Source organism: Phoenix dactylifera, chromosome 16 (assembly GCF_051530095.1).
Source record: "Phoenix dactylifera cultivar Ajwa chromosome 16, Ajwa_hap1_PhDact_Kaust_v1.1, whole genome shotgun sequence".
Taxonomy (NCBI): Eukaryota; Viridiplantae; Streptophyta; class Magnoliopsida; order Arecales; family Arecaceae; genus Phoenix; species Phoenix dactylifera.
Window position 1 is genome coordinate 17,966,837 of NC_143205.1, and position 23,251 is coordinate 17,990,087.

A 23,251-nucleotide genomic window follows, 5' to 3' on the forward strand; every position below is an offset into this window, starting at 1 on the left:
TTGATTTGAGAGGCCTTGTTTGAGCTTCCTCTGCTTCATTGTAGAAATTCAGCCCCAATAATACACTCTACACGCTGATAAACACTACAGCTATTCAAATAGCTAGCTCGCATGCTTCATCCACAACCTACCTCTCAAGCCACTGAATGGAGATGAGGAGCATCACAAACTGACTTCCAGAATGGACAGTCAAGTGCACCAATTAAGCTGGAGATGCATGTAAAATATAACATGTGAATTTGCACAGCAAAATCTGGAATTAGAATGCCTTTTATTCTACTTGCACAGGGTACACATTAATGTATGATGGATCATTGAAGGACATTTCCAGCAGGATTTCCATATTATTCGATCAGCGGAAATAACCATATAGTTCGATGAAGCAAATGCAAAGATTCCACGCATCCGAATCACCTGAGGCAGGGCCTGTCAAAATGACTCGAAAGAACCTGAAAGGAAGAAGTGCAGTAGAGCCAGTTACGGTCCATGATGCAAATTGGCCAGGCCTGCAGATTGTCTGATCGTTTTCATGAACTCTCAAGTTGGTCCAATTCTCACCATCCATCGATCCCTGATAAAGAAAAGATTAGCAATAATTGTTCCATCCTCTCAAAGCTAAGGCAACAAAAGAAAGAAATTTACCTGGCAAGCCCATGACCTCATGTATGTGGTGGAGCCATCCTGTCTCAAGGTGTAGTAGTTGCACATGAGCTGAAATAACAAAGAAAAGAAACCAAATATTCTGCTTTAGAAAGTTCATCTGCAAACAGAAATGCAATTGCGTATCTTGTGCTTTGCCCAGTGTAAAGCAACGGTGTGACAGTCAGCGATCCTGACATCTGTTTTTTAATCCAACAGAAAAGAGTAATATTTAGAGCTAACTTTGAATTCTCCACACCAATGTGATTTTAAAAGATGAAAACAGGAATTCTTAGACTGCCAAAAAACAGGAACGCTTAGAAGAAGTGTGAATTTGCCTTTCCAAGTGAATCATTCAACCTTAAGTTCCTCCCAATAAGAGAATGTGTGCAGTTTACCATACAATGGCCTGATACTCCTAAATCTCCAGCCAGACATACTGAATGATGCCAACATAGCAACCAACATTGAAACAGATGCAGGAATATGTCAGACACAGTTATTACGTTATATACTTATAATGGGACTTTCTTTTGATAAGAAATGAACTTATTTTAAAATCTCAAGAATCAAGCTAATCTCTTCTTATGCGACCAACATACTACAACGCCTTTTAATGTGCGCTATCAACATAAAAACTCTTACCAAGAAATACAAGGTCATCTTCCTGGACCTCCAATTGATTCAAAAATCGGATGGAGGTCCAGTGAAAGAGAATATGATAAGCTTCTACTGGACCCTTGTTGATACAAAAAATGAAAAACAGATATTAACACAGTAGATAGCTCATCAATCAGCTGGGATTATAATGTCACAAAAAAATAACACCATCCTTGAGGTCAGTTTTCAATTGTCTGCACATCTAGCAGATGGTTAGCAGAACCAGTACCCAGTAAATTGATGCATAATGCACCTATTTCTAAAGTTATTCTCATATCGGTCTATTTTAGCTTCTTCATCAGAGCTTATCAATTGAAACCATTGTGTTGTACTATGGGAGAAGACATTGTGAAGTTAATTGGCTAGCAAAGTCACATAACGTTAAGCAACTCTATGATAATTTCCAAAAGAGACAATCTAATATCTTGGATCCCAAGATGCCAATGAGCGTGATGATGAGATTTGAGTCATTCTGAGAAATAGACTTCTTCTTGTGACTATGATGAAAGCATACATAAAAAAGAACCTTGAATTGCAACTTTTAATTAAGAAACCTAGTTTTGAGTTTTTTGACTACTAATTTATTGCAGGTATCTTCAGTGGGTCACTTGTGTGATGTAACCGCTGCATGATTTCTCAAGTAATTATATAAGTTATGAAAATGAAAAAAAAGTGGGATACTATACCAATAAGAACTGACTAGTTAGAAGATTGGCCCATTATATCATTTGATAAAAACACGGAAATGATGCTCAAAAACAACTTATGAGCAAACATAGTGTCTCTGATGAATCAAAAGCCTCAAAAATCATGTATGACTTGAACTGTCTTCCCTATAGAATTTGCATCGCTCCCTTTTTTACATTTTTGTCACAAGAGAATATACTAGTCTGAGAAGTCATAGAAAACAAACCAGATGATAAGAACAATAATAAAAGGGAGAAACAAGGAAGTCCTGGAGCTACATATTAAATTTATGGAGGCAGACGTGTAAGATAAGCATTCCGTTAGGCAAGGTGTAAGCCCCATGTAATTTCATGAGCAATAGAAATCTGTGAAAAATCATATGGAATGGACGTAAGTGTTACACCCACTGAATGCTTGCCTTGGGGCATGCATGCAAGGTTGCAGACCTCTTGAACAAATTGGACATGAGAAAGTGCTTAGGAAGCCATGCAAGAGTCAGTTCTAGAGATTCTGAAGTGGGTGTGGCAGTTTCCAGCTATTTGGTTTTGGCCATGGTTACAGAATTTGGTAAGGATTTATTAATTGCAAGGACAAAAGTGCACTTACAATGTAAAAAATAACTTAAAAAATAAATTGTAAACATCCATATATTCCCCTCCAATAGCCAAAACGAAAACCTAACTGATCCCCATACAATGCATGGCATAATGCACAAGAAGAGCACTTCAAAAGCTCTCCGTGCAATATGTGCCACTCTACATAGCCTTGACCATCAGCTTCAAGGTGCTTTAGTAGTGCATGCCTACAAAGGCAAGGCCATGCAAGGCTTTTCAAACAATGAATTCTGCACATACTTGAATAGTGCAAAATTAAATGTAGCAAATTAGTTTAATTGAACATGACTTGGATATGTTCATGTCGGGAATGACTTGTGGTTCAAGCATATAAAAGCTACAGCCTATAAATTTGAAATTTTGGGTAGGTCCAAGTATAACAAATTCTAGCTATAGATTCCAAGCATATAAAAGACTGGACTCATCACTAGTTATGGCTATAGCTTGTTTTTAATTCAACATCACAAACTATGAAAACTTGGCTTGAACTTGGAAGGTCTGAAAGCATCAGCCTCTACGAAGTTCAGTATTGCATCATAACAAAAAATTCCTTGCAGTTATAAATTAATTTGAAGTGAAAAATGTTCCCCTTTTCTTCTCTGTACCTACTTATTTCCTAAAGAATTCATATCACATATATGTGCAATTGCCTCCTAGGACTTCAAACACGTTCACAAACTGCCGCAAGGAAAAATAACTTTTAAAGCATATTCCAAAAATATCGTAAAGAAATTATCGGCATCATTGCTTTCAATAGTACAGAAGTCTAGATTGCCAAACAGAAACCTGGTGATCTTGCCCAATGTCCACCATCCACCATGCACAATTCTTGCCATCTTCGATCCGAGGTCCAGCAAAAGAGGTGCCCTAAAGAATTCCAAGGTTGTGGCCTTCAAAACCACATTCATAATGCAGGTTCGAATAACTTGATATGATTTCCATACCTGATATGCCCTTGATACCAATGCCTTTGGGTCAGTGTACCTAGAAGCAGGGCTGCTTGCTGTTACAGTAATTTTCTGGAACATAAACGAAAGAAGTGGATCAAGGGTTGTCAAAATCATAATTCAAGCAAAGATATTAACATAATACCAGAAAAGTGCCTTGAAAAACTCACCTTAGCCAAAACAGGATTTACCCACTGATGTTCCCCATATGATGTCCCAGAAAAATAAATGACTCCATTGTTATCGCCATCGCATATGTATTGGAGCTCCTTATAGCTTGACCGTCTGTGTTGGAATCTAAAACTAAAAGGGTGAACACCACATTTGTGATCAGATCAACCATAAATCACGAGAAAAATAGTCAGTATAAGTCCTCAACCAATATATAATTCAAAAAATGACTCACTTCTGATCAATTACTGGCATTTTATATCCCATGCTAGAATATTGAATTGCTTCCTTCACCTACCATGTCATAATGAACGATGCTTTTTCAAAAATCTATGTCAAGCATGAATATCAAATCCTGAATGATCTGTCAATTCACTCACCAGCTGCTCAAATATAGGAATCTGGCTGCTAACCCTGCTCTTCTCCAGCTGTGTTTAAGCAAAGCAAGTGCCATTAATATCAGACAGATATGTTCCTTGAGAGAGGCTCATTCATCCTTATATGCATAATCTACAAAGTATACCTTCTGAAGTAAATGCAATGGCATTAACGGGAAACGCACAAAAGGTAACAACATATCAATCGATGGAAGCCTCTCTCCAAAAAGCTGTTCAGGAGTCGAAGAACCCAAGAACTCATCTACTGTAGCCCAGCCACAGATATCAGAGGTTCGCATGCACCATAATAAAATTGCATCCAGAACTTTTTCTTCTGATGTTACAGTCATATCAGCATGCTGCAAAACCCATTACTAATGTGACCAAAAGTTTGCATCAACAAACACTGCCTAAATTTCCAGAGGTTGTCAGACTATCCCATATTCTGAAATTTCTAGCCAAAAAAACGATCAGACAAGCATAATGGATTTTTTTCTAAAACTTAAAATGTTATCACGGTTCAAAGAAAAGAACGGGTATGGATCTCGAAGAAGCTTGGCACATTTTGCAGCTGATATGTGCACATAAGCTGATAATTTACACAACTAAATTCTAGGAAACATGTGTTGGAGATGGACCATGGATCACAAACTTAGGATCAATGTATTTGGTCATTATGAATTAACAGTGCAAGTGCCTTTCACAGTAATCATGTAAGAAACTAGATAAATATGAGAAACAAGTGCACCACCAATGAGTTAAATAATTGGGTCAATTGATTGTTTATTTCCTGTTCTTCAAAAAAAGAAAAGTATACATTTTAATATGTTTTAATGTTACAAGACACATAACAAATCAGGCAATCCATCCAGAGATTACTTGAAAATACTCTTGAGTTCAGTCTGCAATAACATATAGGAAGCCTTTAAGTCATAAAGCTATATATTTTTGCACAGACTTCCCTGATTTCAATTTAACATGAGGTGCTAGGAAGGAATTGGATTAGGTCACACCTTGAAAGAACTGCTTCACACTGTATGAGATACATACCAGATGGTGAGATAGTTTACCATTGTTAAACCTCATCAACATGGCGTATAACATCATGCAATGGCCGCCATTCTATCAAGAGGTGACCTAATATGCTTTCATCTCATAAGATTTTGAGTTAGAAACCACAGGAGATTCTTGGTATAACTTGAAATTTGACTGCAAGTAACTTGAAGAACTAAGAAGTCCAACAAGTCAACCAAGTCAACCAATTTCCATAACATGAATAGTATAACTTGCCTGAAGAATGTCCTTAAAAGTTGCCTCATCTAACAACACAAACTCGTTGCTGGCTGTTGTACAATAATCGAAGTGCATCGAAAAGTTCCTCTTGCAACTTTCTTCAAGCAGTTTACATGATGGGATTGATGAAACTGCTTGTAGAATGGAATAAACTGTATCCTGCAACAAACTTTGAGAGGTTAGTCCCAACATAAGCACCTAGCAACTTCTCCAAAATCTTCGGAGGCCTTGTCCATTAAATTTGCAAAATAGAAATAAGTCTTGAGGGATGAGCTTCTTCCAGTAGGACAACACCGACCCTGCAGATATATGTACATAAAATGTATCAATACATAATATTCTTCACCAGAGGCAGTTATTCAACGGCCCCATCTGTAACCTTTCCCACCATCATGAACGTTGGCCTCTATGGCATATACTAATAGGACTTTTTCTTTATTAAATAATACATATAAATAAATAAGAAAGACTTTAATAATATTGAAAAGAATATTTATGAATCAGCGTCTCAGATCCCACTGAAGTTTGACACTGAAAAACTTCATCTCTACAGCTAACAAAATAGGGATTAAAGTATTCAATTATGTAAATAGTTTGACAAGACAACAACAGAAGAAAATTTTTTGCCTCTGTGATTTGGGATCTTTAAGATTCAAAACTAGCATATTTCTGTAATTTATACAATCTAAATGCACAAGCAAAGTTACCTCGCTGTTCTTCTAATTCTTGCCATATGGACCAAGCATTTGAATATTAAAGGAGAAAGAATAAATGTCATGTAATCAGATAAAACAATGGCCCTAAATAATTAGAATGAAGAAATCACAAATGACTGAGTACCTCTGATAGACAATCCAAAAGGCATCTACAGCATTCTCTCTGAAGGTTTGTAACCCCAAACTGGTCTGCCAGCAGAAGTAGTGGGATTAGTAAGGAACTTGTTTCCATGCTATCCATCTCAAGTTTCCCACTGTACATAAATTGAAGCATGACTGAAAAAGCTTCTGCAGAGACATCCCTGAGCGAAATGTCTGGAGAATTACTTTCAATCATTCCATTTGTGAACATCTGCATTATAAACAGTCTCAGAAAATTCAGGACAAGATGTTGGCAAAGTGGTTTTTAGTTTACCAATATGTACATTAAAATAAACAAATAAGCAATAATCAGATGCCTAAAGTCTTCCGTGTCCAATATAGATAACACAATATAATTCCACTGTTAACTTAAAGAACAATCAGCCAAAAACAGAAGACAAATAAGTTCTCCACTATCTTAAGGTATTGTGACAAGGCATACAAGTATATAATAAAATATGAAGAGAAAGATAAACAAACCTTTGCAAATGGCACACTCCATAAACTAATAATGAGCTTGTGTGACCGGGCAACAAGACCATGCCCTTCTATATATATGTTTACATCACTGTGCTCACCAGTTGCAAGGAAATGCTTGAGCTTCCGTACATCAACAGGGTGTTCGAAGGGCAAGGTGCTAAACTGCCTAACTTCGCAACTAGTGTTTGCAATTTCCACTTTCTTACCGAAATCAAATATTCTTTTGTTCATTTTAAAACGATCTATAATTTCTTCACACTGCTTAGTCAATGGGGAGACTTGAAATTGTATGCTTAAATCCCTCAGAGAGTTAAGCTGCGACTCGACAATCTGCATCATAGTAAAAGATAGCAGTAATGATAATCAGTAAAATTATACTTCAATTACAAACATAACAGCAGTCAGCAGACTAAAGATGAGCAGGAAAATTGTCTAACTTACTTGAGTCCGACCAGTGTAGATATACTCCAGAAAAGCATGGAGAACAGGATATGTTGTCGATGGAAGTACAATGGTGTTACCATCAGCAGATCTAGAAGAGAAATCCCCTGAAGCACTCAATATAACCATGTGTGCAGGAACAACCTTCCCTTCAGCACCAACTACAAACAATGTATCAGAAAGATCCCAAGTCTCCAAAAAATTCCAAAGCCCCCATTTTTCAAAGCCATCAGTTGCATCTTCCGACCTTCCATCCTCATCATCCCCCACATCACATTCTTTGTAGTCAATATGGCTCCAGAGGCTGTTGTGATTTGGTGTCAAGGGCAAGACGGTGATATTTCTATAGCCCACATGTTTGTCCCAGCTGCTTAACCCAACATATTGAACACTGTAATTGGGCTTTGAGTCGAGCCATTCAAAAACAAGATTCTGGAAAGGATATCTTCCTTTGCCAATACTAATCAAGCCATCATATATGCCGATCCAATAGCTCTGAAACGTCGAGGAACAGCACAGTCCAATACCAGCAACATCCACCACAGTCTTCCCATCCACTTCAATCTTCAGTCTTCGATTCCTATGACTGCCCAAAATGACAGTGTAATTTGGACCGTTATCCATTTTGTAATGGTAATGTTGGCTTCCCACTTGCTCCCTGAACACCAAGGTGACATCATTTTGAGCAAAAGCTTCAAAGGCAACACATCCTCGCCCAGCCTCCCGAAACCTCAGCTCCTCACGCCATGCACACTCAAAAGGAGCAACTGTAAGAAACTTCTTCTGTTTTTCCACACCCATATTCCCTGCTTAAACTGAAAAAGTGAAAGAATCAGAAATCAATACAAATATGAGCTTGACAAATCCAGAAAGAAAGAATCAGTACCCCTTAAAACTTGATTTTACCATATCCTAAATAGTATCTCAGAGATATTTCAAATGCGCCAAAAAAGAAAAAAAAGAAAAAAGAACACGTTCATATAAACAACAGGAAAAGCAAGAAGCTTTCTATTCAAAAATTTACCCTGATAGAAACATGTTGTATTACAGTCGAATCATTTAATCTCTAGTGCTTTCTAATATAATGATGATTATATTAGTTTTTATAACCAAAACTTGAGTAGCTGACCAAGGAATGCAATAGACAGAGCATAAGTTTTTCTTTTTGATGGAAAGAGTAGTAATCCCACTCATCTACTAAAATTCAGGAAAAAAGAGATAAAGAGCAGGAATTTTTCATACATTGGAATAGCAAGAAACAGATAAGCTAGAGCAGCATCCCAGTAAACAAAGTCTATATATAAGTTTCCAGCGGACGAGACCAATATATATAGTGTCAAGAACAGCATAGATCTTATCATATGTACCATCCAGCTAAAGAAAATATCTACAGCAAAAGGAAAATATATATGATCTAAATAAAACTCCGGAAAAAAGTGCCACCACAGAATATACCATATTCTTCTGTTTTCTCTTCTGACAAAAAAACTCCATTAGTTTTTGCCCAGAAAACGAATGAAAGAGATGCCAAGATGAAAATTCAATGAACGGCAGCACTCTACTAGACCAAGTATCCATTTCTGAGAAAATAAACCCAGATTTTTCTCATTGGGATGCCATTTTGGGAGAAACTCACCTCAAATTGTCTCATTTCTCATTCTAACTCTGCTCAAAATGTGCTACGAATCGAATTCTAAATTAGAAAAAAAAAATTGCTGACATCACACCAGAATCTGAGAGACATCCCACCTCAAAGACTTCTGAACTTGTAACTAATGAACCCACTAGAAGTAAAGACGGGGGGGGCGAGGAAGGACCCAAACAACTGGCACATAAAGACATCAGTAAATGAGAGCGAACGGATTTGGAACCACACCCACCTCAAACTTTATCCATTAGATGACCTAGAATTCCAGATTCCCTACAAAGACAACCCACCTCATAATTTCTCGCATCCTGCCCTCAAAAAATCCAATTTTTACCTCAATTGTGGACATGAAAGCCCACAACCTAGGGTTCGCACTTCCATATCTACAAGAAATTGTATAAAACACTAATTATAGCATCCATTTTGCCCTATTTCATCCCAATAATAAAAAAAACAAAAGAAAAAAAAGCTGCACTTCCATCACAAAACTTCGTTTTCCTTCTCAGAATCTTCCTGAAAAGATAAACAACATGGAAAAAAAATATCAGCTCTCGAAGCAAGCCCACCTCAAATTTTACTCAGATTTGATGCTAGAGACAAAAGAAAACGAATCGATCCAGACGATAGAAATCACGAAAGAAAAGAAAAAAATGGATTTTGAGGACATGTAGATCGAGACATAGCCTTTAATTCAATCACATATCGGACCTTTGATCGATTCCACCCTCCGTCGCTCTCGCCGCCGCAGGCTGCGCCTTTCCTAATTTCTCTTCGCGTATTTTTGTTTAATCACATGAAATAAGATTATTAAGCGGCGATAATTCACACGGAACTGCTGGCTGTCCGTGTTGACACGTGGACAGTGTTGTATTGCATGATGCCACATCGCACCGGAGGATCTTCGTCATTGTGGGTAGCTCTGCTTGGTCTGGTCGAATTTCTCGTGGACTCGGTTTACCCGGTTCTAGACGTTTCGGTGCGAAATTTTGGAGGCTTCCAGCCCTTACATAGCACTTATCCAACCGTTATGCGGGGCCTATCCAACTCTTTTGAATTTAGATCGAGGTCACAAAAATTAACCACGTTATTTAGTTGTTATATAACAAAGGATGAGCCTTGGTGAACGTCATAGGTTAGGAAAAATGGAGGACAACCTCGCTTTCCATAATGGGAAGAGTCATTCTGGTCAGGTCTTTTCTCTGTTCTATGCATATCTACTTGATGTCGAATACTGTTGTTCCCAAGACAGTGTTGACAAGGATCGAGAGGTTGGCTCGGGACTTTATTTGAGGTTCGCAGGGCGGCAGCCGGGAGGTGCATCAGGTGGATTAGGAGTCGGTATGCCAAACAACTAGTGCAGGAGAGTTGGGCATTCAGTCTTTGTTGACCAGGAGGGAGGCGCTGATCACTCGGCATGCTGCCAGAGTTCTCTTGGAGCCGCAGTCTCTTTGGAGTCGGTTGATCGTCGCTCGATATGGCCCCTTTGGGAGTGGTGCAACTCCACCTGGGTGTAGGAGGGCTTCACCGGTGTGGCGCGAGATTAGTAGGTTTTTGCCTATGGTCCTCTCGAGATGCAGGTGGTTGATTGGAGATGGCCAAAGGATGGATTGGTGGAGGATGCTTGGGTGGATGAGCTTCTATTGCGGCGATGGCCGACACTAGTCAGTGTTAAGGCTGCGGATGGACTCCATATTTATGATCTACTCCTCCCCGGAGGTGAGGGGTGGGATACCGGTCGAATTGAGTAGTTGTTCGGAGAGTCACTTGCGGAGCGGATTCAGTCGCTCCTAGTTCCGGGGCACCCTTGCCCTGATGTTCGGGTATGGAGCTTTATCTGTAGGTTTAGAGTCAGTGTGGCTGATGTTTACGGCTTAGTCCAGATGGTGGGCAATTAGGAGCAGATTTTGGCTGGATTTGGCGATTTGGCTTGCATCCTAAAGTAGCCTTATTCCTTTGGAAGGTTGCTTGGGGCAGGCTACCGACGAGACTTTTGCTGTGCGAGAGAGGCATGGACATCCACCCCCAGTGCTTGGAGTGTCAGAGTGATGAGTCGTTGGACCATGCCATCTTTTAATGCCACCGGGCAAGAAGGGTCTAGAGGCAGGCGAGGTTCCCCACGGTGCTCTGGGCTCATGCAACGTCCTTTCTTCAGGTTCTTCAACGTCTGGCCAGGGCCTTTCAGTCCAGACCGGAGGCAGTTCGGGCGACCTATACTGTTTACCAGATCTGGCTTGCAAGAAACACATGGACTTTTGGGGAGGGTTGTCCCCCACCGGGGGTAGTGGTGGAGAGGGCGCGTCTGTTGGCAGTGGAGGCCTCTCAGGCGATCCGGTCGAATAGACCTTTGACAGCTCGAAATATCTGGGGCTCCACAGCTGCTCATCGAGCGTCCTGTTTGATGTTTTTCACCTGGAAGTCCCCACCCCCAAGTTTTCTCAAAGTCAATTTTGATGGATGTGTCTTATAGGGAGGTAGGAGGGGTGGGGGAGGCTTTATTGTTAGAGGCCCGAATTCCAGGATGGTTGTTGCTAGAGGTTGCTACTTGTTTGACACCTCGGTGCCAGGGGCGGAGCTGAGAGCGACCTAGGCGAGATTGTGCTATGTTTGACATGCTCTACAAGGGAGAGAGGTCCTTCTGGAGAATGATTCTGTGACGGTCATTGGATGGATCCTACAGGAGTCCGGAGGGGGTCGGTGATTACCACCCACTGCTGAGAGATATTCATGCTATGGTTTGTGGTGGGATAGTGCTCTAGACGAAGCACGTGTTCAGAGAGGCCAATAGTGCTGCAGATTAGGTGGCCTCTTTTATTGCCGACCACTTGGGGAACCACCTCTGAGTAGGAGAGGCGGAGTTGCCTAGTGCACTCCGTGAGGTACTGTTTTTTGATTTTTTTGGTTGTATCCATATACGTTATGTATGATACTCCCGCTTTCAGCAAAAAAAAAAAAAGGGAGACAATCTCTAGGTTGTATTTTCTAAAAATCTATTTAAATTTAGCTCAAATTCTAGCTTTTGGATTGTAGAAAGAAAAAAAAAACCGATAAAATTTAGGTTGGACGGTGCTTGGTTGATACAGAGTCATACTTAATGGATGATCAAATCCACAAATCTTCTAGAATTTTTAACTCAATTCTGTAAGAATATTCATATGTTTATTTGAAAGCATAACTATTCTGCTAAAAAAAAAAAAAAGCTCTCATCATGAGTATAGGCGCAGTAGCATTTGCAGCATAGAAAAATAATAATAACAACAATAATAATAATTTAGATTTAAAACTAATTTAGAGCCACCCGGTGGCCGTAAAGTAGAGGTGATCAAAACCCGGGCCGGGCTCTACAGCAGAAATTAGGCCCGATGGCTATGCCCAGACCCGGCCCGGCCCGACTGTCGGGCTTAAATTTTTGTCCAGGCCCGACCCGACCTCCCTCCCTCTCTCCCGCTCCCCCCCCACCTCTCCCTTCTCCGAGTCGGGCTCTCGGCGAAGGAAGGGGGGGGCGGCTCTCGGCGAGGGAAGGGGGGGCGGCGGCTCTCGGCGAAGGAAGGGGGGGCGCCGGCTCTCGGCGAAGGAAGGGGGGGCGCCGGCTCTCGGCGAAGGAGGGGGGGCGCCGGCTCTCGGCGAAGGAAGGGGGGGCGCCGGCTCTCGGCGAAGGAAGGGGGGCCTGCACTTTGATTTAATTACAAAAGAGCCTTTGTGACGTTGACGGGTGGCGGGTGGCTGCTCGGTGGCTTAGCAAGCTAAATGATCACGGATTTGTTATTCGTAAATGCTATTGGCTGCCACTTAGCTGGAAGAATTCAATCCTAGTGTTATCCTGGTTATATACATTGTGATTTAATCATCCTAGTGTTATCATGGTTATATACATTGTGATTTAATCATCCTAGTTATATACAATGGATGAGATATCCCATGGACTTGAACCTCACTTAGTATTGATAGTATCTATCTGAACAAATCATAGTAGATTAGATCTTGAACTAGGTCCTTTATCTCAGACTTCTACTTATCACACATACAATACATATTAATTGGGTCTTTATGCAGTCGGCGCCATTTAAGGGCCTCGCACTTAGTACCTTAATTTTTTATGAGAATTTTATTAGGATTAGCCCAAATTCCTAGTCGCGGTCTATATGATAATTCTCATATAAGAAAGTCCTCCAGGATTTTGTGACCTAATACCCTACAGATTTCCTATCTTGGACTCAAGTACAACTCAACTTTTTCAATATATATATTTGTCACTCATAAAAGCAATCATCATAAGAACGAAGAAGATATACTCCAAAAAATATGTTCAAACATGATCATTCAATCAGTTTCATTTCTACCACATTAAACCTCTTTCATGGCATCTCCAATTACAAAGATTGGGTACCCACTGGTGGGCTTAAGCCCCATCCCCCTCGATAATTTTAGGACTCCACTCTTAGACAAATCCTTGGTTAAATGATTTGCCAAATTTTTTCTCGGACTTGACAAATTTGAAGAAAATAACATTACTCTTTTTAAGTTGTCTTACAAAGTTATGACGAATTCGGATATGTCGATTTATCTTTTTGTCACTACTCTTTTGATTCGTAAGGTTTTGAGTTAGATTTTAGATTTTGAAATAAATACAATAAAGAGCAATAATATCAATAAAATTAAATAATCATACTAAGAAATATAACAAGTAATGTAACTTTGTAATTTTTGTACGTTTTTCAATGCAGAAGTAAATATTTTGAGAACATCTAATAATATACATAGTTTTTAAAACAACAATAATTTCTGCACGGCTTTTAAAAGTGTAAGAGTTTTCTACACAGATTTTAAAGACACAGAAAATTATGCAGAGAAATTAAACATTATAGAAAATAGATTGCACGAAATTTAAAGTTGTAGAAAATTTGTACGTAGTAATTTTCTACATGGATTTTTAATCTGTAGAAAATTTGTGCACAGACTTTAAAGTGTCAGAAAAAATCTATATAGTTTTTAAAGTTGCAAAAACTCTGTGCGCACAATTTTCAAAGCAATATGACTTTCTAAAAGAGCTGATTTTTGTAAAAAAAAATTATAGCTTTTTTATTTTATACAATTAAAATTAAATTTAGTCCTATGCAATTGGACAAAATTTGATAAACAATCCAATAGCAATTTCTACTATAATCAAGATCACGTTCTTAGATTGCTGGAAATATTTTGTCTAAACACTGTAATATCTTTATTTTATAAAGATATTATAAAGAAATAATTTACTAAAGAAAAATTTGCTTTTTAAACTGGTGTGTCAATGTTGTCCATCGTAATCACCTACTTGCAACTTCTAGTCTGGTCGTTATGGGCATGCATCGCCACTCAAGCACGTCCCCTGCATGATGCAGAACCAATTGTGTAAACTTATCATGAATAAGATATTTTGAAGAAAAAAATATTTTCTCACAATCCTTTTCAAGAGGAGAGATGATATTGGCAGCTGTACCGATTATTCTTAACACGGCAGGGACTCCTAAACGACCGGGATTCGTATCATATCCAACTCGCTCGGTAATCCGTATCGACTTCCACGATATATTTGTTCCTCTATAGACCCCGGCCCGGGGGTAACTAAATCCCTCTTCTTCATTAGAATCTCCCTACTTTAATAAGCCCAAGACGCCGGAGAGAGCGAGACCGTTACCATGGACTCTGTTGCCGCAACGCGCTCCATGGTCGAGGCCCTCGAAGGTATGAACCGGGCCATCGACGCCGCCCGAAACAAAATCTCCTCCTCCTCCTACCTCTCCACCTTCGGGGAGCTCCACGTCGTCTTCATCCGCTGTCGCGTCGAGATCAAGGACGCCGCTGTTTCCCTCGAGGCGGCGGTGGTGGCGGCGGTGGAGGCGGCCACCGCCAGCCGGGACGGCACCGTGATCTGGGATCTCGGACTGCAGATCCGCGGCTTGAAAGGGCTGGCCAAAGTTTGGCGGGGCCGCCAGGAGGAGGAGCGGTGGGGGCGATGCTTGGAACGGTGCAACCACGGAAGCACGGAGGAGTGGGACGTCCTGTCGCTGAAGAGAGTCGCGGCGACGGCGTGCCGCCATGCTGAGCATCTGGTGGCCCAGATACCGGATCCGTGGGTCTCGGCGGCCACCGCCAGCCGGGACGCCTCCGCGAGCAGGCGTCCCAGAGTTTGGCGGGGCCGCCTGGAGCAGCGGTGGAGGCGATGCTTGAAACGGTGCAACCACGGAAGCACGGAGAAGTGGGTCCTGTCGCTGAAGAGAATCGCGGCGATGGCGTGCCGCAATGCTGAGAAGCTGGTGGCCTGGCTACGGGAGCCGCGGGTCTCGCCGGAGCTGGTCGATGATGCGGAAGGGACGCCATTATTGGCGGACTTCCGGCCGATGGCGGACGAGCTTGCAGGCGGTAGGAAGGGGGAGAGATGCGATGGAGGACTCGGAGGAGTATCAGGGGATTTTGAGGGAGATGGGGCGATCTTCCGCATAGCTAGGATCGAGGATCTTGCCGTGGAGTCAACTTTTTGTAAATCGAGAAGATTTTGTTTGCTTTAGCCCTAAACCCTAGGTGACGTTCTTTTATCTTTCCACTGATCTGGGATTAATTAGAACCAGAGTCAGGATCCTTTCGCAGGGCGCTGTGTACGTTTGGTTGGGCAACTCACCCCGAACCTCTTATCCAAACATACATGACCTTCTATGGTTCAAAACACGGACCAGAGAGGATTCGAACTCATTAAAGCTAGGGAATTTTTGATCTCCATGAACATGTTTAATTATGCTGCATTGGAATATTTTAATCTTAAGTGATGGTACTTTTCTCACTTAAGCACCTTAAAGTATATATCTACCCCAATTAATGGTGTCAATGCTATTTCCATTATTATTTTTTGAAGCATGTTGAGCTTATTATATAATTATAGCTGCTTTGTTTACAACCTAGATATATTACCTATGGTGGGTGCATAACGAACAAGTGGAAATGTCTTTATCTACGGTTAAGGCCGATCAGGAGAATACCTTCCACTAATTATTTTATGTGGGACTAAACTTCACACATGATCCTCAATAATCTTTTCTTTTTTATGTGTGCTGACTCAATTCTCACTCTGATCGAATCCACCACCATCTGATCAGGCTCTGCGGTCAATTACTCTTCTTGAGTGCACCATGAATCTCCGCTTCAGTCCAACAACCTACTTTTCAAGAACTACACTTTGACATAGTGTGTTACTGCTTAAGTCAAAAAGTTATTAGCTCTTCAAGAGTCATAAGTTTTAATACACCCTTATGAGAGTCCACATTTTCAAGAACCATGCTCAAGGTTGCACTCAAACCCAATACCTTACTCCGTGGAGCTCCTTTGCCACACCCACTTGGCATACGGCGACTACCATGACTCGACTTTACTGGCTAGCCTCTTATCCTTTTTTAAAAGAGCCACCAATTCTAGTTCCTTTACAATTTAGAGATTTTTTCCAGGATTATCATCCATTGGCTCTGATACCATATATTAGGGAGAAATGTGGAGTTTGATTCTAATTGAGAGAAGGTCTTGATATAAAAATCAGAACTCAATTCAACTTAAAAAGCACGGTCATCTGTAATTTTTCCTCTCTCACCTACTCCTTATCCCTCCTCTCTCTTCTTTTGTTTCTTCTTCTCTTCCCCTCTTCCATTTCCTTCCTTCTCTATTTTTTCACTCACCCACGGCCGTTAGAGCCATAGAACCCAATTCTTTGCACCAGTTTTTATGTTGCATGACCCCCACCTTTTATAAGAGAAGATGAGGCATTGTCTTGCTCTCTCTGTCTAGTCAAGCCCCAAGCATCAAGCTGGAAATGGACACTCCACTTTGCTACGATGCATAGCCTGATTTTCTCTTGTACTCTATGTGATAATTTGGTAACAAGAAACCACTTTTCTCAAGAATCTCCAACTTGGCTTCTACTGTCAAGCCAAACCAGGAGATCTTGCAGAGCCCCAAATCTACCATCTCTAGGGTAACAACTAGCTCACTTCCTAGCTTGCCACGAATCTGAGCTTCGGTCAAATCCACTTGTCTTACCACCTACAGCATTGCTTTTTTTTTTTTTTTGGTACATCGACTGCTCACTGTTCGCATGAGCGCAACCAGCTACATCACTAGCAAGAAGCCTACACAAAGCAAAAGGAACAGAGGACTGTTGGATCCACAGAAATGAGGCGACCCAATCTGCAGCTTGGTTCGCCTCCCGAAAGACATGCCTGACCTACAGCATTGCTTTTCTAAAACTAATTGGGTAAACCAAATCTATTGTCGTGGTAAAAGTGACACTTCCATGATTGTATACCTGAGACTACATCCCAACATCACATCTCCACTTGATTGTATGCACTATCTCCGAACTCCACTTGCAACTATGTCCAATTTATATTCCTGCACTTCTTGGCCTTAATCAACACTATGATGCCCCATATCACCTTCAAAACTCCACCTCATCATAAAGATCCATAGCATTTGGAGTCAAACGCACCAAGCAAAATTAGATTCTTGCATATCTTAGAGACATACCTCGCCTTTCCCGAATGCACACTGCCTTTATCAAACATCAGATCTTTGATGTTCCAACACCACTGAAATCACAAACTAAACCATCGACTATCTAAATAGTACCTTTCTTTATCTCAAAGGAATCAAAAAAAAAATAATAATCTCTTATGGTGCAAACATAGTAAGAACTTTCTTAATCCAAAATCCTAGCATCATCAAAAGTGCCCATACTTTCAAGGACTGTAATAACCCTCTTCAACATCACTATCACCCAAAGAATCACTACCGTTCTTTTGCTTTTGTGCACCAAATCCTTTCTTTATCTATCTTCCTCTCACTACCAACGTGCTACTTGAAGAACCTACCTGATTGCTTTTCCTACGAGAATCCTCGGGTGAGCAAAATTGATACTTTTAAATCCATACAAGAGGCGCCCCGCACAACTGAAGTTCATGATCCGACATTCTTATCAACAACTTGTTTGCAGGAAGAATTTGATAAAATGTCTGAGAGGAATATGTAGGCCTTCTATGCCTACACAATTTTCAATTGCAACTCCCCAAACAAATCAAATTGAGTTGCAAAGAACTATAGTTGCATGCATCCAAAAAAAAGAAGAAAAAGCAGCTGCATGCAACTACAAATGTTGTCATTTCACATGTATGCAATTTCTATTACAATGTATCTCTAGTTGCAAATACTCCCTAAATTCAGTAACTATTGCTATGCGGCATTGTAATATTTTCTTTTCCAATATTAGTGTAGAAGTTCAGTAACTACAGTTGCTATGTTCAGTCATTTCAAATACTTGCTTCATAATTTTCCACCAAAAATGTGGGTGATATTCAATTGACATAATTAAAAAGAAAAGGAAGTCAATGATAGGGATTAAGTAAATTTGACTTCATATTGTGTGTAATAATGTACATTGTACATTATCTCGATGGGAGATCAGCAGCAAAAAACTGTCATTTTCTGCTCTAGAACAGTAGCCCCCGGATAAGATAAGCTTAAAAAGAAATACAGACAACATACTGGACATAAACAAACAAAAGAAACAAGAAGTGATAACCCTATGTTCTGTTCGTTTTCGCCCTGCCCCGATGATGCACTCCTAGCTCGCGGAACTACACTACATACCGAAAAAAACTCTCTCTATTACTTCGAGAAGAGAATCATACCTCAAGCAAAGGCTAGAACTCCGTTACAAGTTACCATTTATTTCTGCCCACAAGCTGAATTAAACATTGAAAAAATTGCAGAGATATCAAATTCTTTAGTACAACCAATGTGGCAAGAACATGTCAAATTATGCACACCATTATTGCAACTACAACAACCCAGTAATATATGAGAGGTCCATCAACCCAGTAATATATGAGAGGTTCTAGCTTTGCTAGAACCGATTTCCTAAGTTACCATTCGTTCTGGCTCACGACGATTTGAAAAATCATAGGTATGTGAAATTCTTTAGTACGATGTTGCAAGAACAGGATCTTTTGATGTAAGCAGTAAGCCAAAAAACCCTTGACTCAAAAATCTTTTTAATATTATAATTAGTGTGTCTATCCTGTAAAAATCTTCAAGCAAAATATCTGATTTTGTAATCACTATAATCTAGTACAAAAATCTTAATATTGTACATTCATCAGCATATCTATCCAGTGTGGTAAATCAATATTCTTGTAATGATATTTATTAAGATTCAATGAACAAACAATCAACAGGTCACCTGAATTGAAATGTAAGATCTGCTCACTGTACTAAATTGACAAATTGTCGAGTATATCTAACAGTCGGAAGATTTACCTCAGAGAAAATAATTTTAGAGAGATTGAACCAGAAAAAAAAAAATATTTTTATTTGCCACTTGGAAATGGTGAAATATGCAATGAATTATCTCTACATCAACTTTTAACACCTAAATCTGATAAATTGAATCCGTAAATTCTCTAAATTATGGAACGCACACATCAGCATAAAGATGTCATGGTAAAGTATCAAACACACATAATACTCACTCCAGCTATCTGTTGCAACATCTGTTGCAAAATTTAGCAACTAATGTTGCACATACTCAGAGCAGTCATCCATTGCACATCACCTTCATGAAGTTGGACGATATTGTTAATCATCATTAACCTCCTTAATGATATCTGCTAAAAAATCTGCATTGAGTTCTTAATGACCCAGTTCTAGGCTCTTGAATCCATCAGAAAATGGGCTGGTTCAGATTTTGCTGCACACCCGAACTTAAACGTGCTATATTTCCGGTATACTCCGGTAAGCTTCCCATGTCCTGCTTTCTGATGGAATTCCACCATCATCCTAGAGCACTCTCTGGAATGGGAGCCAAAGCATACAAATGTCAGCAGAGTGCTGTAGCACATTAAACAGAAAATACTGGAGTTTAACTTATTCACTGGCAAACACACAGGAAAAAGAGAGCTCACAAAAGCTGGTCTTCTGAGTAATTTGTATGCAGCTCGCTAGCCCTACTCCAGTGCTTGAACCCTTTAAGAGTACACTGAGCAGTGTAGACAGCGGCGGCGGCCAACAATGAAGGGCGAAACTTGAGCATTTGGCACTCAACAAGGCAGAGCTCAATAATGAAAAAAGATAGAAATTCTTGCTGTTTCAATGCAAAAAATCTCTTAGTCAAGAACTGTCACTAAATTCAGAAAATTTTCTTTTCATGCTAGTTGTTTATCCAACAAAGTATACCTTCCTGTCAGACTCAGCTGCTTTGAGGAACCTCCTCATGAAAACATAAGGAGTTGGCACAGACATGCTGAATTGCAAGGTGTTGACTATCAACCTCTCCTGTTGCATTTACCAACATGGAAAGAATTAAAATGAGATGAAATCAGAACCCATTAGCACTTACAATAGATGTAATAAACAAACAGAAAGCAAACTCCAAATATTAAGTAATCCCATAAATATTACAATAGACTAAGAATTTTTATTCTACAATTTAGACAATGGGTGGTAATTTCACGATGGATGTGAAACATAGGATATATAGTTTCATCAAGCCAATGCATGCATACTTAATATTTAATTTCAAAGTCATTACCATTTCTAGAACCTCTTGCCTGGTGTAAGCACGGTCTGAAATTAGGATTAGGTCCTCCACAACAGGAACACAGACTTCTTCATATTTGCATGCAAGAAGCATGGCTGTCACTCCTACCAACTGGAGTTTCTTCCTTACAACTGATTGACGTGCTAAAAATCTGTCAATGATGTTAACAGTTAGAAATAGTGTCTCATCCATAAGTTCAAATTTGTAGTGCACCTGTGAGAGAAAAAAGAAATTGGAGCAAATTAGGAATCTAAAAAGATGGAGAATGAACCGACTCATATGTGAAAAAAAGAATTTGATGTTAAGGAAAAAGTGTCTAACCTCTATGAGCCAGTCAATCAAAATGGCACGCATCTTCTCATTGATGTCAAACTGGTTTGACATATAGTTAGGGCAGACACAACCTAAATCCTGCACAACACATGAGCCAACATTTCTGTTATGTCATAAGGGGATGCTTTCAAAAAGCTCCAGAATCAGTCTAACAAATATTAATCTGTTGTTCTTTGCTGAACTAGGAAATCGAGTTAACAATCACTTTAGCTGCAACTTCATAAGTCTTAAATTTTACATAGCTTTTGCAAGCTTGGCATTCTATCATCAAACAACATACATGGGTTACACCCATGACAATGGGTTGTCATATGAAGAAAAAAATTGATTCAAGTTGGTTGTATAAACATTAGGGAGCTTAAGATGATTGGATTTAACCAGATCAACTCTTTGCTCATACCAAAACATGTGTTAAACATAAAATAGACAAGAAATAGATTCAAGTTGGTTGTATAAACATTAGGGAGCTTAAGATGATTGGATTTAACCAGATCAACTCTTTTTTCATACCAAAACATGTGTTAAACATAAAATAGACAAGGAATTTTGAAGTACTGGTAATTCGGTCCATCTAATATCATAACTGGAATCCAGGAGGGGTCAAAGTTCACCTCGGACTGTCTATAGAAGTTGTAGATGTCCTCCACGTACTCAACAACTGCCAAAGGATTTTTGGCATCACAACTGTCAATATCTGGAATAGGCTCCTCCTCTAGATCCTCCATTTCTACCTCCTTGAGCTCACAATTTTCCTAGAAGTAGTTTTATCCGCAGTCAGAGTTATCTATAATCAAAGGTAAGAGACTTCAGAAAAATTCGAAGATCTATCTCAAAATATGACAGGTGAGCACAAACCACTTCTTCCATCTCCTCAATCATAGGCAGAGGTAGGTCATTGGCTGACTTGAAATCATCCACATCTATGGCAGTAGAAGCATCCAAGGCACTAGAACTGGGAGACGATGACAAGGGTTTCTTCTGTCTCTCGCTCCCAATTGGCTGAAGCCTTGCACTAGAAACCTATATCAACATAAATCATCCAACTAAGGGATCAATCATCCATGATCAAGTAACAAATTAACCTACTACTACATTCTCACTTTATCAATTGAAAGTACCTGGTGTGATTGGTTTGCCAAGGAAGCTGCAAATCTCCTACATGGCAGTCCATCAAATATTATTAAAAATAAAAGAAACCAAAAAATTGGCATAAAGAAACATACGAGGGCTTCCAACCTTGTCATTGGTCGCCGGCTGACAAAATTTTGTGGGTTCTTATCATCCACAATGCTCGTACTAAAAGTATAAAGCAAAAAAACTTAGTAATTAGACTTAGAAGCATTCAAATAGATCACAAAAAGATTAGGATTCGGTTAATTACTCCTGCAACCCCCTCTTGCTCACTGCACTTGGATAGGGGGGAACGCCCACAAAGTTTCTAATATCCCTAAGTGCTCTTCTATTGTTATTATTCCCCACGTCTGCGCCAAATTTCACGCCCTCCACTGGAACACCTTTGCATTTTTTTCCAAATTATAATCAAATCAAATAAAAAAGAACGAATTTGGGATTCCTCAGCTAGGGTCCCGGAGGTAAAGTCCAAATCTTGAGCTAATCCCATAAAAGAAACCATGAAATCCAGAAAAACTGCGATCATACCTCGGGCACTGGATGATTTTATCATGCCTCTATGATTCTCACCAACTCTGTCCATTGCTAAAATCTGCAGTAAGTGAATATAAACTAATTCAAGAAACCTGTCCAAGCCCGGAATCTTTAAACCCAAATCAGAAAATTTTGAAAAGGAAACCAAGGATCCCACAAAAAGCAACCAAAAGACAATATCCAAAAATCTATTCCAAGAGATCGATCATAACCTCTGATGAACTCCTTGGCTCCGGCAAATTCGACCCCGGCCTTCCTTAGAATTCCTCTTGGAAGACGCTAAGGAGAAAGGGAGCCAAAGAAGCAAGAACCCCAAGAATGGAACTCTCTCTCTCTCTCTCTCTCTCTGTGTGTGTGTGTAAGCTCGATTAGGCGATTGGGAGGCGAGAGAAAGGGGGATTAAAAGACGAAAAAGAACGGAGGAATTCGATGTATGAAAGGGGGGGGGAGAACGAAAACAACGGATACTGTCCGCGGATGATTCATTTAAAACCAACGGCTAGTGAATAGTAGCCGTTGGATGGGGTGAAGGGATACTTTATTTAAAACCAACGGCTAGTGAATGGGGCAAGAGGGGCTTTAACGGCTATATCTTGGCACGTGCTTTCAAAATCTTTGGTGGTGGGTGGTGCTACGAGCCTATGGTTAGGGTTCGGTCAGCTTTATTTTTTCGCTACTTCTTCCTTGGATTAGTCGCCACCACCCTGTTCCCTCACATGGTCCTATTGCACCGCTCCTTCCCTTTTTATTTTTTAATATGTCATCTGGTTTGCATGGAATGAAGAATGAATGCTAAATAGAAAACCAAATGACGCTTTCTTAGCCAGAAAT

General features: G+C 40.0%; 2 protein-coding genes across 10 annotated transcripts; both read right to left on the minus strand.

Annotated features, from left to right (window-relative positions):
• Positions 1-238: 238 nt before the first annotated feature.
• Positions 239-9,663, minus strand: LOC103701097 (BTB/POZ domain-containing protein). 7 transcript variants are annotated; one of them, XM_088712214.2, is made up of 14 exons: positions 9,523-9,651; positions 9,105-9,327; positions 7,167-7,981; positions 6,726-7,055; positions 6,229-6,456; positions 5,386-5,547; positions 4,242-4,454; positions 4,099-4,146; positions 3,954-4,012; positions 3,718-3,850; positions 3,545-3,619; positions 3,387-3,467; positions 643-711; positions 239-571 (listed from the first exon to the last, which is right to left on the minus strand). In XM_088712214.2, exons 3-14 carry the CDS (start codon positions 7,965-7,967, stop codon positions 353-355), a joined length of 2,418 nt encoding a protein of 805 aa, XP_088568340.1. In that variant the 5' UTR covers positions 7,968-7,981; positions 9,105-9,327; positions 9,523-9,651; the 3' UTR covers positions 239-352. The 7 variants fall into 7 exon arrangements, with proteins under 7 accessions (XP_088568340.1, XP_088568339.1, XP_088568341.1 ...); XM_088712213.2 differs by having other exon boundaries at positions 8,622-9,327; XM_088712215.1 differs by lacking the exon at positions 9,105-9,327 and having other exon boundaries at positions 3,718-3,844; positions 9,523-9,663.
• Positions 9,664-19,168: 9,505 nt separating this feature from the next.
• Positions 19,169-22,851, minus strand: LOC103701098 (cyclin-B2-2-like). Of its 3 annotated transcripts, none has more exons than XM_039115046.3 (12): positions 22,633-22,851; positions 22,415-22,478; positions 22,137-22,260; positions 21,992-22,051; positions 21,874-21,910; positions 21,611-21,775; positions 21,367-21,507; positions 20,744-20,833; positions 20,414-20,635; positions 20,059-20,157; positions 19,788-19,966; positions 19,169-19,674 (listed from the first exon to the last, which is right to left on the minus strand). In XM_039115046.3, the coding sequence occupies exons 2-12, from the start codon at positions 22,467-22,469 to the stop codon at positions 19,530-19,532; spliced, it is 1,317 nt and encodes a 438-aa protein (XP_038970974.3). In that variant the 5' UTR covers positions 22,470-22,478; positions 22,633-22,851; the 3' UTR covers positions 19,169-19,529. The 3 variants fall into 3 exon arrangements, with proteins under 3 accessions (XP_038970974.3, XP_008781288.4, XP_089784070.1); XM_008783066.6 differs by having other exon boundaries at positions 22,137-22,269; positions 22,633-22,794; XM_089927944.1 differs by lacking the exons at positions 22,137-22,260; positions 22,633-22,851.
• Between the last annotated feature and the right edge of the window lie 400 nt (positions 22,852-23,251).